At 39.5% G+C, this 18,721-nt stretch overlaps 1 protein-coding gene across 13 annotated transcripts in view; it reads right to left on the reverse strand.

Moving 5' to 3' along the window:
- Positions 1–18,721, reverse strand: part of LOC117216407 (tensin-1) — a 181,199-nt gene that overhangs the window by 70,677 nt on the left and 91,801 nt on the right. For 7 of the 13 annotated variants that reach the window (XM_033463097.1, XM_033463096.1, XM_033463095.1 and 4 more), the window contains one exon: positions 8,780–8,962. The exons of 2 other annotated variants lie outside the window; for them this stretch is intronic. In XM_033463097.1, coding sequence (XP_033318988.1) covers positions 8,780–8,962 — 183 coding nt within the window. Of the gene's footprint in view, positions 1–8,779; positions 8,963–14,261; positions 15,781–18,721 lie in introns of those variants that run through there. 4 more of the 13 variants (XM_033463100.1, XM_033463101.1, XM_033463099.1 and 1 more) reach the window with 3 other exon arrangements.

The following is an 18,721-nucleotide window of genomic DNA, read 5'->3' on the forward strand; positions in this document are numbered from 1 at the left end:
GTTAATGTTCCATGATATTTGTAGGTTGGAAGGTTTGGAAATTTGGTTGTCGAAATATTTGAGAATTAAAAAATTTCCTACTTCGAAGATGTGAAAATTTTGATCTCCAAAGATTTGAGAAACTAAAAGTTCGATATTTCAAAGACATGAACACTCAAAGAATCAAAACTTCGAACATATACGAACTTGGTGATCTAAATTGAAAAATGTTAATTTGAAGATTTTGAAATTCTAAAACTTAAAAACTTAGATCTTGAGAGCCCGAAAATTCCGCCACTAAAAAATAAAGTGTTCTTCCTCCCTCGGCAAAAATAAACCTTTAATGGCCATCAGAGAATTACCGAGACATCGATACACCCTAAGTAACGCGTTATGACCAATATGTTTTCAAAACGCCCGAGCCAAGTTTTAAAAGACAGCCATACTGAATAACCGAGCAATCTTAAGTCACTGTTCGAGACCAATTAGACCATCCATATGCAAAACAATCCTCAAAGTAATATGCTTTGTCGCTCGTTTATATTTCGAGGAGATTCGCGAATAGCGGATAGGGTGGCGCTGGAACATTTTTCACGCTACCAGCGCGAAATTCAGCGGAGGAACGAAACATTAATCGTTGGCCAGATCGGTGTGCGCCCGTGGCGAGAGGACCGGAGATGTCTCGCATCGGTTCATAAATTTCGATGCACTTAGAGAACGCTCGCAGCCATACTTTTGGTACATCGAATCGTTTCAAACTTGGTGGAAAGGGTTTGAACTGGAGTGGACCCAGACGATGGGAGAGACGATTCGGCACACGATGACAAATCGTTCACGGGAAAGAATTCCATTGATCCAAGTGCGAGCGACGACGCACGAATAAAACTTCCGATCGTCGTGAATCTCTGGCTACGAAAGTCCGACGTGTATATGTCGCGCGATACATATTCCAAGAAGTTTTCGCCGATGCTTGAGGAAGCGGGTGAAAACGTTTGGATCTCAAGTGTTCCGTAAACTGAAACTAGATTCCAGGAACATGCGTACTGAAATGTTACGTTCAAAAGTAATAGACGCGAAATCTTCGGAAACAAAAGAAGAGCGACATTGTAGTCGTTTTAATCCTAGTTTGGACAATCTTTCGAACTATCGTACTTTGCAACGAAAATATAACGAGACTTTTTGAATATCTTCATCCAATATCGAAGTTTATACAAAAGTTTTAAATATTAAAGCTTCAGGCTTATCTACATAATTCTTAAATAATAGCTGGAATATTATGGTTGTGAACCTTTAATTCTTATCGTCGAGTTCTTGTCATAATTTCGCTCTAAAATAATACATGACGTAAAGTTTTGCTGTTCTACAATTAGGCCGAATCTTCTCATTTATAAGCTATAAATCAAGATCCAAATTTTTATTGAATCTTTTTACAAAATTAATTATTTCTATCTTATTGGACAAGTTCAAGATTAATGGAAGATTGTTCGCATCTGTCCGAGATTTTATTCCAATTGAATGGCAAAATTACAAACGATGTTTATTCCATTGATCTTCCTATAATCTTACTGTAATCCATCATACACCGTATAATCCTCTTTGGACAAGTATCACGTGACCTCATAATTTCTTTTCAAAAATAGATTATCCAGAGGAAGCAGACTCTCATCGATAAGATAATGCATTGACTGTCTTTCGAATGGAAACAAAGTAAACTTCAAGGATTAAACGCTCAGTCCGCTTTGCTAAAACGTTCGAGGAGAGAACCAAGAACGAGTGGAGAAGCCGCACAAATCTTCCAAGTTCGCTAAAGACGCCGTAATCCGTAAATCAAGACGAAGGATCACTCGCACGATGAATCCATTTATTTTACAATTTGTTGGCCTTCGTCCAATTCTCCACTGTATACTTCGATACTGTTCCGATAAGTTTCACGTAAATTTAAAGTCGCAAGAGTTATCGCGGACCTTCGTATTCTTTACAAAATAACGGTCAGTGATCGAACCAACGATACACGTGTCACTGTATTGGTGAAGTTTTAGTGAATTTTCGTATCTGTGCTCGATCTGCTAGAGTTCTGCCAATATTTTGAAATTTCACTGACGTTGCGGTAAGAAAAAGCCATTATGATCACGCGGATAAAACTCAAAACCAATCTGCAAGTGTATATAGAAGTTGCAACATATGCATAAATCTCATGTATCTAATTTTCAAAATATCGATCTTCGTGCCTTAAAACTAACACTTTGTGATTCTACTCGTGCAAAAATCATACGTTATAAGAAAAAGTTACAAATTCGGTGTGTTCCAAAACGAAGTTGAGCCCTTTTGTGTATAATCAGCTTTGGCTCGTGAATAATACGAAGGTGAATATATTAAATTAAATGAAATTCCGATCGAATAGTTGGAGGCAGCTTGTTTGCTGAAGCATAGTAACGGAGAGCGAGCACGTCTAAATTTAACCGGAAGTTAGAGGTAGCCGATAGTATGAGGGAACGCCTTGAACGAGATTACGGCTGGTGGCTGGCGTCGAAGTGGCCGCTTCCCTTTTTCCTTCTGTCGCCAAAGATCGAACCCAGCTACCCCTTTCGAACCGTAAATAAATCCATCCAGTTTACGCGTGCCAGGGCAGATGTTGCTCCGCTCGTGTCTCGGTGACGAAATGAAAACAGTCCAAGCATGGGAAACGTCTTTTCAAAGCATGGACAGTTCGAGAACAGGCTCGATTATGCACTTTCGAAAGCGCGTTATGTTTTCTTTAAGTGGATACTGCAGGCAGAGTTTATTCGTCTGTGTGTGTTGTTTTGAGTATAAGATTGTTGGAAGATTTAGATGCTTATTCTGCGTTTGGTTTTGTTGGGAATTCGTGGTATTCTAAACCTGTTAGCCAAGAAAGACGAGGTAACTTGTCATTCGAGTTGCTAATCTCTTGGATATAATCTCTTTATTTGGAGATTTCCTGTCTTTTTACGTTGCCTGTCGTTTCCTCTTCGAAATAAATTACAGTAGGACTCGATTTATTGCAACAAAGTTTCAAGTTTAGCGCTTGATTAACTTAATTTCTTTCAGTCGAATCTACTTTTCTGAACGCGAGTTTCTATTAGATAAATAAAAATAGTGGATACTGAGAACAATTGGCGAACTTCCATTATATGAAGCTCAATTTATAAGCTGTTTGTTCCTGATTTGCCCTAAATACAATTGTAAACTATCTGTCCTTCGATATGTCCAGGAATAGAAGAATTAAAATCAACCTAATAGAAATTGATTTGTCCTTGTTCATTTTTAACTCCGCGATTATAGAAGTTTTTCCTTAAGGAATGATTCAATTAACAACTCGTATACCATACACCCACTAAACGCAGATTTCTAACAGAAATTGCTCGGTGTACCTATCAAACAAATGTTTATCGAACAACACCCTATTCGCAAACACTCGTCGATTTACAGAAAAATGCGGTATACGACCATTTATTTTCATCGAACGTGTACGAATGCAAACGAAACGCGAATTTTCTTTGATCTATCGGCATTGCTACGAACGCCTGCAAATGCTCACAATCGTTCGCGGTTTTTCGCTTTCACGTTTTCACCGAAATAAATTTATTCATTCATACATTATTCTTAAACGTTTGAAAGGAGAGAAAAAAAATAAAATAGAAGTGTATGAAATAATTGTATAGGTTAATCGGCCTATTGTTTCATTGTTACGAACAATGTATGTCATGAAAAAATTTATGGCGACTGTTACATGAACGCGAGCAGAATTTTGTTGTTCGCCCGTGTTTGCAGAACATTCGCCTAACAAAGCAAGCGATGCAATTAAGTTAAATAAGATTAATGCTCGGCGTGATGCTACAACTTCAATGGCGAGGCATGTTTCCGCCGGTCTGGTGCAAATTCGTACGATCGCCCGTACACGAGACAACGCGAGATTAATTGCATCGAAAATGCAGAAAGGGTTGCGCGTAAAAGGAAACAAGGCAGTTTTGTTCTGGATACCCTTTACTCGATATAGGGCTTATCCTATTTGCCTGCATCAATTTTGGAGATTCTATCGCCGTATCGGCGAATCCGTCACATTCCATGTTACCCTAGCGGTAGATACGAAAGTGTTGAAACTTAACTTTGAGACTTGGTATTTGAGCAAAAAGCTGTCGAGATAAAAGATGATTGTACCTAACGATATAACACTAATCCAGTAAAGAGATATAAAAAATATTTTTAGTAATAAAATTTCACCACTCAATATTTTCATTTTGACAAATTTAAGATGTGATACTTTGTATCGAATCGTACACTACTGGCCAGAAATTTGAAATTATGCCATGTTATAAAATTCAAGAATTTCAAAGAAAATCAACCAAGTTTTTAATAAAACATTTTTGCAAAATGTTCATCGACTAAAGTAAGTTGTTATTGATATACCTACGTAGCAACAATTTAAAATAATAATAAAATTAAATCGCTGGTGTATATCTTATAAAAGATATATCATATTCATTGCTATTCATTTCTTCCTATAAAACAATTTCAATTTTTACAAAATATTTGATCGTGTATCGTTTTTGTTGTTCTAACTTCGACGAGACTCAACTGTCGTTCAAAATTGTCATCTAATAACTCATCAAACGAACGTGACGTCCCACGACAATGTACTCTGTAAAAAAATCTCTAAAGCTAGTAAAAAAGTAACATGCCTGTACCCAGCTGCTAAACAGCGCGCTGCATCGTGTTCCGTCAACGCTTTAACGACCTCAACCCTATTTTCTAACCCTCGGCAAGCACTAAACGATCAGGACGTGAAACACGCGCGGCGGTCCCCCTGCGTTCAATGAACCGATGACGACTGGCAGCTGCAGGATTCTCAAGGACCTCCACCGCTTCTTTTTTTCAGCAACCCGAGCCCTCTTGACCTCGTGCCTCCCGTTTTCTTCTTCGCCGACATTACCATAAGCGGTAACCGATTTCCAAGCAGCCGAAAGAGACGACCTCCCAACGAAACTCGCGACACATACTCGTGAACTTTATTTATTGTCCTCCTCCTTTGACTTCGAAGAAACATCAAGGTTTAAACCTTGCTCAGCAAAAGTTTAGCATTTAGGAAAACAGCCAATGGGATACATTGATGATAGGAGGCTTGTCAGTAGAGATAACGAGATAGCGGAAATCGTAAATTTAAACAACTCATTTCCAAAGGGGAATGTTTGAGAAACAGATGATAAGTACTGTAGCAATATAAATAATACAATTTTTTGTGGCGTTTTATTGATTTCAATCAGTTTAGGGCTATCACCAGACACATCCTGCATAGTCGATATAGATTTAAAAATTTTCCTTCTTACAAATTTATGCGAGATTCTGTTGGTTTCAGCGCTATAGTTAAGGACTAGCATCGGACATACCCTGCATGGTCGTTACGGGATTCGAGTTAGGATTTACAATTTTCCTTGTTTGGAGCGGTAAAGTGTTGGATACCTCGAATCCCCGCCGATGGATTTCTCTGATGATAAGCTCCCCATTGATGTTCTACATCTCCTGATGGGCGTTGTCCTAAATACCAAACTGCAGTCTGTTGTTCTTATCCGTATTTCGCATCGTCAGACTCTTAAAAACGGTACGTGTGAGCGATACGGTGTTAGTAATTGCGATAGGATCGCCCGATTAAGACGTTAATTAAAGATTGACCGGCTGTTCGTTTTCTCTCGTTCGCGTGGAAGAACTCCTGGTGGGTTAATTAACTCGTGCCACGACCAACGTGGCCGGGTATTGCGCCTGGTAAAAAGCGTTTAAGGATTAATCATGACCCGGTAAGACGAGCTGCTCACCTGCGCGTCTTGGAAGCCTCGCAAACGACCCACGGAACATGCTTAAGTCGCGAGGGTAGTGCACTTCTTTGCATGCTAGAAGACTGGCAAAGCCAGTCGACGTCCTGATTTCTGGCGTCGCTAATGAAAGAGAATCTCTAATGCGGTTGATTGCTCGGCCGATCGCTACCCTGCACTCTGATTACTTTTTTGCACCCAATGAATGTTGGATTTTTTTTTGCCTTCTATGATCGAGCAATGAATATTTTATTTTCAAGAAATTTATGAAGAATTCGTGAGCTTGTTCGTTATTCGGTATTTTATCTTTCGGTATTTGCTGAACAGAAGATTTTTGGGAATAAAAATTATATATTCTTTGAGAGAACCATGGCTATCAATTTACAATTATTGTTCATTAAAATTAGTCCTATCAACTGTAAGAAAGTTATCAATACAAATATGTAAAACATAGTCATTTTCCTCTAGTTTTAGTAAATTCGTATACCTGTTTTTAGTATATAATTTAAGCAATGAAGAAACTCAGCGCAGTCATCTCTTATTACAAATTGTTCACGATTGTTTAGATGAATCAAATGCATGTTATATCTCGTACAACCCTTATTCAAATACAGATATATTATTCGAACACCAATATCAAAATCGATCATACGATCTGTCTCAAAAAAATGTTTCCCAATATATAATTCGATTAGCATTTACGAGACGATCGTTTAGGAGCATTCAGCCCGAAATAGTACGGTTATAATGTTTTGACGGTGGTATAGACGTCGCGTACCAAACCGGCGCATCGACTAATCGGCATTAATGCGATAATAACGTCGAGCTGCAATCGTACGTGCAATTGAACGACCGTCGATAATCCAATTGGACTTTACACCAATTGGATGTTCCGATGGAAGCGCGGCCGGTCGTTTAATCGACGCCACCGTATATACATCGTTGTGGTTTTGTTTCCATGGTCGGACGCCTGAATTCATGCCACGATAGTAATCTACTGGTTGGTCGTAATTGCTTAATTAGGTCAGCCGGGCAAAAAATAAGGATGGGATCATCGACGATTCTCCGGGAACATACAAATTGTCGTTGATGTCACCGAAATATCGTTGGTACGCCGCTTCTATCGGAATATTACGGTTAATCTCGTGGTGAGCATGATCTCCGCGAATGAAAAACAAGATTATACGCTCAACGATTGCGACACTATCGGGATGTTCCCTTGATATAACCGTTTAAAGCGGATGGCTTTAAAACGAAATTACTACGTACTTTTCTCTCTTTTCCTCGTTTATCTAAATTCCAATATCGACAGTTTTTATAATGAAACGCTGACAGCGGGTAGATTTTAGTATGCAACAGGTTAAACGTGAATTTTTCCGAAAATCTCTGCACGTTCACGTTGATCCGCTCTGTCAGTTTCAACGTAAAGAGATCCCATATAAATCAACTAATTTCTCATCGAACCCTCCTGACCCAGAATCAAATTTCACTCAGCCATGCGAGTACAATGCCACTATAGTGAAGGGTTGCTCTACTCTATTTCAGCTCCACGATTGAGTTCAATCGGATACAGCTCGAACGTCCGATAGTCTCTTACGAACAATGATGTGCATTTAATTGTACGCCTTTAGGAACACGTACATCTAACACTATACAGGATGCGCGTATACGTTGTCTGTACTTAGATTTCCAGCTATCCATACTAAAAATTGAAAAAGAAAATTTACCACTCGCACATTTCCTACGATTTGCTTTTATCGGTGATTACGTTTTAGGATTTGCCTATCTAAATACAAAAAGCGAATATTTTGTAATAACGAAATAATAAATAACGGATTTTTCATTAAATAAATAAATATTCATTTAAAAAATGAATTAATTTTTACAATTTGTCCATTCAATGTAGAAAGTGAATGTCTATTAATTTTTTTAATGAATTTATAACTCCTGATGGGATAAAATAAATTGTAAGGAAAAAAGTGAGAATCATACACAAGTGTACACGATCTCAAGTTTTATAGGTTTCATGTGTTACATGGAAATGTGGTTACTACCGGATTCGATCGGTGATACATTCAGGACGATGCAGGAAAATACTAACTCAATTCTTCGGTGTATATTCGGGGAAAATCCGGTCGTCGCACGTGAGAACGTGGTCGTCTACGAATTTCGATTTTTGTCCCGAATTCTAATTCAAAACCTCGACTCAGACCCCCGAGATTTACGTTAGGGGAGGATGTATATATCGAGATTTCCTCGGTCTCTATATAGGACAGGTGAAATGTTATTGGTCCAGAGAAGCAAGGGACCTCTCAAGCTTTGTTACGAAGCGTTTCATCGGACGGCCTCAAACTTTTTTACACAACTTTCCCTAAAATTAAGTATATCCTCAAAATAAGAACACAACTCTTTGTATCATAAAATGTAGCTTGGCAATTTTCATTTATAAATTAAATCCTAGCGATTCCTTATCCATAACAGTTTAGAAAAAAAGCTGTGAAGTTTGAAGGAATAAAAAAATTGTTTTAATAGCAATTCTTTTAATAGGAATTCTGGAATTTAAATTAAAATCTTTTTTATCCTGTAACAAGCTAGAAGAAAAGTTCTGAGATTACAGGAAACTAGGAAAGAAACCTAAGAACCTTTTAGCTTAATAAGGTCGCGGAACTCTAAATTAAATTCAAATAATTTTTGCAACATGTAGCAATGTAAAAAAATATTCTCAACTTCAATGAAATTAAGGAAGCAGCCCGGTAGCCTAGTAGTTGTTTAAAGATTTCTATCACGCGCACGATATTTCACTGGCCCTTCAAGTGAATCAAACTGACCATCGCATCTGGCTTCCCTCGTGCACCAAGTTACACTGGTATTTTGTGAATCGCCGACCCGGGTCACGTTCATTCATGCCTCAAATTTGGTGGCCTTTGAAACGGTTTGACGGATGTGAGGGGATCGATAACAGGGTCAGAGCTACTTACCGCGACTTGTTGACTGTTAGTCGGACTAGGGCTCGGACTGGGTGTCGAATTCGGGGTTGAAATTTCGCCTGACGTGGGAGATACCGAGCCTGCGGTGACGGGGCCAACCGTTGGAAACGCTCGAGCCGGATCTGCCTGCCATTGCTTATGGATTTGCTGCGAGGTATCCCGGAATCTAGCACCCTACGGATAAAGCAGCAAATCGTTAAAATTCTACAAACGATTTACGACTAATAAAATGCGCTAGAATATCGAGATTATTCTAATTATCCTGAACCAAAGTAAAAAACAAATAAACGTGTCTTTAATTAAACGATATAAACCCGTCTCCTTTACAGCATCGAATGTATCTTAGTCGGAAAATTCTGTAGTTACAGTATTAAAGTCAATTAATTACCGAATTAAAAGTCAAAATGTTTTAATTAGTTTTTAGTCCTCGCAAATGTGCGTACTGTATAACACATTTTTAGCAGAAATCTACATATGTAAAAATATAGTGTTCCTTTAATTTTGTTTAATCTGAACTGTAATTTTAAGTCCGTAGTATAAGAAAGATTTACTAATCACGAATTCATGTATGTATGTGAAATATTCGAACGTTTTGCTTCAGATGTAGTGTGATAGCAGAATGTATAATATAATCATTGGAAGATGATAAAGCAAGATGAGTTAAAAGTGTCGTCAAAAATGACGAATGTTAAACATGCGAGCCCTCGAGGAATCAGACCGCATGAATCGTTTACGCACACCTCTATATATCGTAAATCGTACGATGACACACTTCGATTAGTTGCGGATATTTGCCTTCGAACAATTGTATCGTGAACGATCGCTCGGCACGGTCCAGTGAAAAACTGATTTCGAAAGGCGCATTCATCTACGTAGTCGTAACCGAAACGAACCTCTCCCAAATGAATTACCCTAATAAGAGAAATCCTTAAACAAGAGAAAACCGTATATCACGCTACTTCGAATTTCAAAGGTGTTTAAAATAGTCGTGTTAGTTCTTTTCTTTAAACTCTGCCACGGTTCTTCTAGTTCTACGTCTTGGTGACGTCTCCTTTTCTCAACAAACAAGGAAAGTTTTAAGAAATGTTTTAAAATACAACATATAAAAATATAATATAAAATAAAATATATCTTTTTAGACATATATATTGTTTGCAAACTCAAGATATTTTGTCATTCTTCCTCTAAAGTTAATGATAGAAAAATATAATTATCTCGAAAGTAACTTAAAGGATATAATAGCCTCGCAGAGTTTTCATTTCAAGGAAAATTTTGATATTTTTTCGTATTTTTTTACGAGAATGAACTACGGTATGCAAGAGGATTGAAGAAAGCAGCCTGAATGTAATTAATGTAACAGATTTGGTATTTCTACTGTTAAGGAAGCATGTACTTTATACCTTGCGTGGAGGTTTAAGGGTTTCAGATATTAAGAAACAACGAAGGATCGCGTGCCACGGTACAGCACGGCCAAGAGGAACATCGTTGCTCGTAGTACGGTAATTACAGTTACGCAACAACCTGCTATAGTAGCGATTAGCATAAGAGTATAATGGGAGGCGTAAGTGGAGCTACTTGGTGTACACCACACGAAAATAAAAAAAACACAGTCGTTTCTCTCTCGAAGGCTCTTGAAATAAAGTATTTTTCCATAGCAGGATAAAGAATCGACAGCGTCGAGAAATCCTTTCGTGCCGCGTCGAAATTAATTTCACGACGAATGAGGATAATTCACGGGCCGGCGCTGCGTTTACCCTTAAAATTACGAGCACAATGTGCGCAATTTCTTCCATCGCGCGGTGGTTAATTACGCGTGGAATTGCACCGCCCGACGAAAGAAAGAATCGCGGCCGCTGTTTTTCTACCAGGTTAAATACACCATACAATTCAATCTTCTCTAAATTCTTCGTGCGTTTTTATTCCTCTTTCCCTTCCCTTTTTGTTCTTCCATATATCTCTGCCTTTTTTCATCCCCCCCTTTCTCTAAATAGAGGTGTTAACCTGAAACGTGTTGAAATTTTGGAATATGAAAATTAAGAGTGGAAAAAGAAAAGAAATAATCGTTCGTGGCTTGTTATTTTATTTGGAATAAAACATATCTCGTGTTTCCTTCCTTTCTGTCGAGTTGTACATGAATTTCCATACGCGCGCTTCATTAATTCAACAACGACGGGACTCGTTTAAAAATCCAATCGTCACGCATGTTTTTACATGCAGAAGAGTCTCGCGTTCGTTTCACCAGACTTCCATGCGAAAGACGATCAATCTTCCTTCGTATTGCATTTGGAAATGAGCACGATCTTCCGACAGAAATAAATCCTGCGTTTGAATCGTATAGAAACGACATTGTGAATCTTTCTCGAATTAAATTTCCGGAGATTTGAAACACGAATATCGAAATTTACTCTGATTAAATATTTTTTTTTCCAATTTCTGCGCTTGATTACAAACTAAAGCACGTTCGTTATTCCTCGTTTAGTCGTAATATATCTCGGCTAAGATTGCCTTTTCTTAGTATGTATCTGCAGCACTGTGCAAAAGCATTAGATTATCTAGCGCAAATGAAACTGTTTTACTTACAGAAATTAAAGCTAAGTAGAAGAATGTTATTGAATGGAATTTTACAGGATAGAAATTTACTTCTATCGTTAACGTTTTACTTCCAACATTTCTATTGATTCTTTCCAATTCCATTGGAAATTCTTTCTTTTAGGGAAGATTAAATCCAGAAAATACTAATTGTATCGTACAATATGCAAAAATATATAAAATACCTAGAACACCAGAATTATCTTTCAGCGGAGTAGAGTAACTTTTGATAAATGTAAAAAATCTCTATTTACAAAATATCTCTTTAGTTATATCCAGAAGGAAAATACAAATTTGCGCAAACATTCACAATTTATAATACGTGGCTCGGTGCTCTATTCATTGCAATATTTTCAACAAATGTATGACTCAGAAAAAACCACGTGAAATCTTCAACATCTTGAAAATTCTCTTTCATACAATAGAGAGTGGAAACCTTCCCGAAACTGAGTTCGAGACTATTTGAGTTATGACTGTTGCACAGTACGCAGTATGGTATATGTCTCGACGATGGTTCGTAAATACGGTACGTTTATCTTCTTCATGATATTATGGCGAAACGAGCGCGAACAAACGTACGAATTAGAGGCTAACGGGAGCCGCGATTGAACCTCTCGTCTCTGGCAACGAACCTCTACAGCGTCGAGTGATCCAGCACGATCGAGATCGACAGATATATTCACGGTCTGTACGGTATCGATCCCGTCGATCGTGAGGGTCGCTTACTGGAATACGGTACATCGCGTTTACACCGACTACGATTGCTTCTCGTGTAAATAAAGGCGTGGTTTTAATTAAGCAACAAGGAAGTAACACAGGGAGGGTATAACACGTGCAATTACGTAACGAGGAAATATAATCATGTAAGAAGGTACATCTTAGACGAAATACAACTACGTAAGTCGGTGCGTTTCATAGGTAAATGCAAAGTCGATAAACTAAATGCAAAGGCAAACGAACGGTAATTATGACACTTTCAGAGATTACGATTTCTACTCGGGATTATTCCAAGACTCTGCGATATAAAGTGTTCATGGTAATTGCGTAGATTAATAGGATGCAGTGAGAAAGAACCGACTATTCCAAGAAAGCTCTTCGAACTGGTCCAAAAGTTATCACAGCTTAAGTTATCATGTGTAACTTTGTAGTGTCGCTACGGTTCGACGATGACGTTAAGATCGTATCTTGTTAAATTAGAACGAGCATACATAACAGTTCCTGCCAGACGAATTGACACGCTGTTTTTTTTTTTTTTTTTTAATAAGATGTTTTAATCGTTCCTTCTCAATTTAGAGAGACACATATTGAACTAAGGTTTGCGTTGAATTAGTTACAGATCTGAATGTGGAACAAATAAAAGTACATATTTTTATAAGAAATAAATAAAAATCGGTGGTGCTACTTCCGAAGTCTCGTCGACAATAATTTGAATACCAAAAGCTCTGGTAATTGATTCCCAAAATTCATTAGATGCCTCACGCTCGATAATTTCTTTCCCGATTACCATAAACCTTATAACTTCGTTCTATCCTAAATCCATCAGCTTTTTAAATAACACGAACGTACTAGACACGTGTCCAGAAAGTCCTCAAACCAGCGTTACACAAAAGTGCACTACAAACTGCATGTTAAACTAATTCTATCCTCGTTCTTATCGTTCCACTCGCTCCACTTTCAGTCACTCGAACATAGTTGTCCTCTGCGTTGCTCGGTATGCAATTACGTCAAGCGTTACAGCCACGAGCTTCGGGGTTCGAGCCGGTAAAAAATTAATTGTCTCTAATCCACGCTGTCGTTTGAGCAACGACAACAAAGATCACTCGTGGCATCGGGCGAAACGAGCAAAAAGATTAGTCGAGAGCTTCTCGTTCAGCTGCATAGGCGTCAATGCGATCCAATCAATTTCCCTGTTGCTCGTAAGTCACTCGACCGTGTTCCTCCACGCGCATATATCGACATACGAGTGTCCTTGTGGACGTGTTGCGCGAACAGGAATTACGTGATAGATAACGGTTAATCTTACAGCGTGATCTCAATGGCCAGATATCGACGTTGATAAAGGAAAACACGAGACCAGAAGAAAGAAAACGCGAGACCAACTTTTTCCTAGACCAATGTTTGACGCGATCGCCTCACACGATACGTTCCGTCCGGTTTACCTAATTAATTTAAGGGAAATCAGCATACCGTGTAATCGATTTATCACCGGAAATTTCAGTTCGTTACATATTGTGTTGGATTATTATTAATTGCCATGGGTAGATTAGAAACGCTGCCGAAGATATCTCGGAGTCAATTAGCCGATGCGTCGTTCGAGAAAAAGTAGATACAAGATTCCGATAGGAAAATATCACTTATCGAAGACCGTAGGAGTTCCCCGTGACGCGACGCGTTTCATTGGATAGAGCGTAATTACGGGACGTTTAAACTGAAATTGATTAATGATCGTGGCCGCGACTCGCCACTAATGCGCGATCGAGCTCTCGCTCGAAAAATATCGCTCTAGCATTTAACCGTAGGAATTATTTATCTACGATACCCTAGCCTTGTTCCGGCTGAAACATCAATTTGCATTCTTTCGATGACGTACAAGCCACGTGGCTTAATGGCTGCCTGCAAAAACACAGTGACCTCAAGAGTATGATATACTGCCGTGCTATTCAGGTTTATGGTTCACGTTATTTTTTTTAACTAGCTACCAATCTTTTTATTATGCCGACCAATTTTCTCTATCTACTGACTCTACGTAAGGCTCTAGATAAAACTAAAACGCCTAAAACGCTTAAATTACGGTTTAAATCGAGCTCATGTTTCTAAATAAACAATTCCTAATAAATTCCAGCTAAACAAAACTTATTGACTATTACGATGCCTGTTTTAATACCTCGCTAAAGAGATGATCCAGCTCTTTTCGTGACAGCTTTGCCTTCATCCCGCGAGCATTCCTCGCATCGAACTTGCCCAGAAGCCAACCGAATTACTCAGACCGCTCGATCTTGAACCAAGACGAGACGGAACTTCTTTACAAGCCTTCTTTAACAGCCACTGTTGTTTTCTGCTTCTTCTCTTTTTTCGTTTAGACCTCTCTGTCGCGCTCTCAGAACCCGCTACTTCTTTTTAGATACACAAATAGTCGATGACGCGAGGCGAAAAATGCGACAGAAGGTCGCAAGCTAATGCCCGTATCGCACGATCGGTCTGCGCTTTTCGTTCGAGTCGACATAGTCGCGTCGACTGGTCTCGTGTCACTGGCTCTCCCTTCTCTCTCCGATCCACGGATTGGCTCGATAATAATTAACGAAACGTCGCATCGACGACGGAACGCGTCACGATGGATTCTGCAAACGAAATCGACGGATATGACCAATCGTCGCTACTGAAACGCGAGCACGACGAATTATATTCCGTCCTTGACGAACATGTCAGGGGCTCGAAGAGGCAGTTGCATCGCAATTTTTCGCTCGTCCGCAATTCCACGCCCTAAATTCGCGTGACTTCGCGCAGATAGGCCAGCAGGTCCTTGCGAAAGCGATATCGATTCGCCGCGTGTCCTCTTTCGCTGTGAAACGGCCGCTTTTACCTCCCGATGAAAACGCTCTGACGAAGCACAAACGTCGAGTGCCGATCTAATCCAAGTATTCGATGATCTGCAGATTTTACATGAACGTGAATAATACAGGTAAAATGGAGTTACAAGGAGATGAAAGGATGATCGGGAGATTATACGCGTAATACGAATGTAATAATCTTATTGTTATCGAAGGAATCGAAACTTTCCTGAATTCTTGGCGAACATCAGGTATCGTAGAGAAAAAGATGATGGATTTGTGTGAGAACAAAGCAATGATTGAGGGGACTTACGCGTGTAAATTAAATTCGATACCTGCATCGTTACTCGAGGATGAAATATTTAGTAATTTCACGATGAATCGCGAAGGCGGGGAAAAATAGACTCGTGAGAAAGTGGAACGATAGTACTTGGGAGATTATGTGCGTAACGTGACAATCCTATTTCCGTCGAAGAAAGTGAATTCTGCTGGAATTTTTTATCCCACGAATCATAGACGCAATGAGAAGATAATCGAGAGATTATATTTTTTATAAGTCGAAAGCGCCGATTCTACTGTCATTGAAAAACAAATTATTCTGGAATATTCATGGTAATATATAGAGGCAGAAGAAATATACGCTCGCGAGAATATGAAACGATGATCGGGAGATCATATGCATAACGCGATCGCGATCGCGATGGTCTTATTGTCATCGAAGAATGAGGTCTTCGAGAATTTTTCATGAACACGATGAATTGTAGAGGCGGAAGAAAAATGATCTTGCGCGATGATAAAACTATGATCGAAGGAATACATATATCGAACGCGACAACTACCGTTGTTGGAGAACGAAATATTCGGGAATTTTTACCACCAACTATAGAAGTGGTGGAAAAATAGACTGCGGAGGAGATGTGAACGATAACCGAAGAAGTATCAATGTGTAACACGAACGTAATAATTCCATCGTCGTCGACGAACGAGATCATTAAGAACTTTTCATAAACGTGTAGGAGAATAGACCACAACTAGTGTGAAATGATCGATAGGTTTCGTGTATGATATAAGTACCATAATTTTATTTGTCGTTGAAGATTCGGATTTTCGAAAACTATCCACAATTCCAACGAATTGTAGATATGAAGCAAGATGAACTAATACAAAGATGAAACGACAGATCATGTGTACAACTCGTATACAATAATCTTATTATCGCCATGATAATAATAATGTATGGAATAATAATAATAATAATGGAAATATGAACTCGTGCGAAGGTGAAGGACTATGTGTGTAATTCGAGTGTGTAACAATCTTATCATCCAGAAAGAATAAGATCTTCGTAAACTTCCTCTCAATATAACGTATTGCAGACGCAAAGAAGAATTGGCTGAGCGAGAAGACGAAACGATGATCGAGGGATTATGTGCGTAACTCCATTGTCGTGTAAGAGCGAGGTGTCCGGGAATTCGGCAAGAGTTTAATTAAATTGGATCGATCCCTCACCGGGGAATTCCAAGCGTTCGATCCAATCTGCTATTTGGAGACCCTGTCAGCCTTCCAACGTAACTGGTCTCAACACCCACGCGAAATTACCAGTCTTTCCTTCCCACCCTTTTCCCTCTCTTTCTCTCTCCTCCCTTAGACCGGTAACTTCCGCCGGTGGCATCTCGTATTTCAGACCGGTACTGGATTTCGATCTGCCAGCCATTGATACCGAGGACGGCGTATAAAACGTGTATGGTTTCTCAATGACACCGGAGAAATCGGTATGATCGAGATTCTCACGAGTTCGAGCTGACCGATTCTCGTTCGGAGATTCTTATCGATCTATCCGGAGATACTTTCTGCGGTATCGTTAATCTGTCTCGTAAATTCTCCAATCTGTCCGTGAGTATAGACAAATAAATGATCGAACCAAGCTACGCCACACACACGCAGGAACGAAAGAAATTCGTCCAAGAATTCGTGGAATTCTTTATATTGCCCACCGCACTTTAAACGGAAACTTTCAGTCCTGGACAGACACTCTTCGATGATATCGAGTTGTCTGGAGAGCAGAGCCAGCTATTTCATTTTGAGTAGGATGTTCTACTTTTAGTTCCGCTTCTAGATCGTTTTGTCGAATTTCTATTTGTCGCGCAAGCTTCTCGAGGGAAACTTTCATCTTTTGATACAACGTGCATTATTTCTTTCAACCTCTTCTTTGATACCGGAGACAAATTACTTTTTCAAAGATTCACTGTTTCCTCTATAGTCGGCCATGATCATTCGTATATCAAACGTCACTTTGAAATTTCTTCATATCGCGTTTCATAATCAAGATTTGCTATGAAAAACGTTCAGACTTGTAATTCCTTGGTCTCGAGAAATTCGTAACTTCCGAAGAGTTTGAAGGGAACTTCGATCTTACATCGATATAATATTGGTTACTTTCTACAATTTTTTTCCAATATCAAAGAACGATATCCTTTAAAAAGTTCTGTATTTTCTTCCACCAACTATAATCATTAGATCATCAAATACCAGCCCCTTTCTCGTATAAAATTTCACAGTCGGGTTTCACCTCAGAAAACAGTTGAAACTTACGATTCCCTACCCTAAAAAGATTCCGGTAATTTTAACCAATTCGAAGGAAACTCGACTTTCTCGATACAATGTAGAATATATATAGATTACTTTCCTCAATCTTTTCCAGAAACAATACGCTTTAAAAAATTCTTTACTTTCCTAGCTACCAATCACGATCATTAGACCATCAAACACCAGCTGCGAATTTCTCATATCAAATTTCACAGGCTTCGCTTCTAAAATCACTTTGAACCTTATATTCCTTGACTCAAGAAAAGGGTTCCGAGCGAACCCATAATATGTAACGGCGAGAATTCTTCTGGGTTTTTTGACCGTCGTCTTGCAACGGCGGCGTTTGCACGTTCTAAACTCGCAAAGAGATCCACGTGAGAACGAAGCCGGACATCTCTTGGCCGCATAGCTCGAGGGAGGATAAACGACCTCTCGCTCGGCAGAGATCGAGATTGCACCGGCGGCTGAAAAGCTCGCGAGATCTCGTGTACGGTTCTAATTTAACCGTTGGACGCCGTTTGTTCTCGGTGACAACGGCTTTGTCCCTTCTGCAAGAAATTCAGGTTACCCGGGTCGACGTGGTGGTGGCTCTTCTTCCTCCTCTCTCGGCAAAGCAGAGCCAGGAACCGATCGTTTGGCTTCGTTTCGCGATACGCTGGCTTCACCTGCGCGCGCCTTGCGTGCTATAACCCGTTTCTCACGACGTTATCGTGCCACCGCGGGCACCCACGTTTCCCCGATAAAACAATATCGCCGTGTGGCTTTTTAACGAGCAACACAGCGGCAACTTTTATTTCGTGTCGTCGGTTCGTTGCGAAATCGACGCGGGCCGCCGAGGAACAATCGAGAGTTTCGTAACACGCGCGCCGCGAGCATCTGCACGCGTCGTGCGGTGAATAAACATCGACGTGGAAGTGTACGTTGTCTGCCACCGAAAGCAGAATCGAACGTTTCCCCACATACGAGTTTCTACTTTGAAACGTAGATGTCTGCTTCAGCCATTTTAACACTAGAATTAGCGACGGCTGAGAAGGGAATTAGAATGGAGTTATATGAAAAAAGAATGTACAATGAGAGGGCCTCCTCTGTTTTATGAAAGATAATGGAAATGTCTAAAAAAACCAGCGTTATAAATCCTAACACTTCCTTAAATATTATAACACTTGCGGTAAATTGGTTTGAAATTTTCCCACTACGATTATGACAGTCG

This window comes from Bombus bifarius, unplaced genomic scaffold (assembly GCF_011952205.1).
Source record: "Bombus bifarius isolate JDL3187 unplaced genomic scaffold, Bbif_JDL3187 scf7180000010271, whole genome shotgun sequence".
Taxonomy (NCBI): domain Eukaryota; kingdom Metazoa; phylum Arthropoda; class Insecta; order Hymenoptera; family Apidae; genus Bombus; species Bombus bifarius.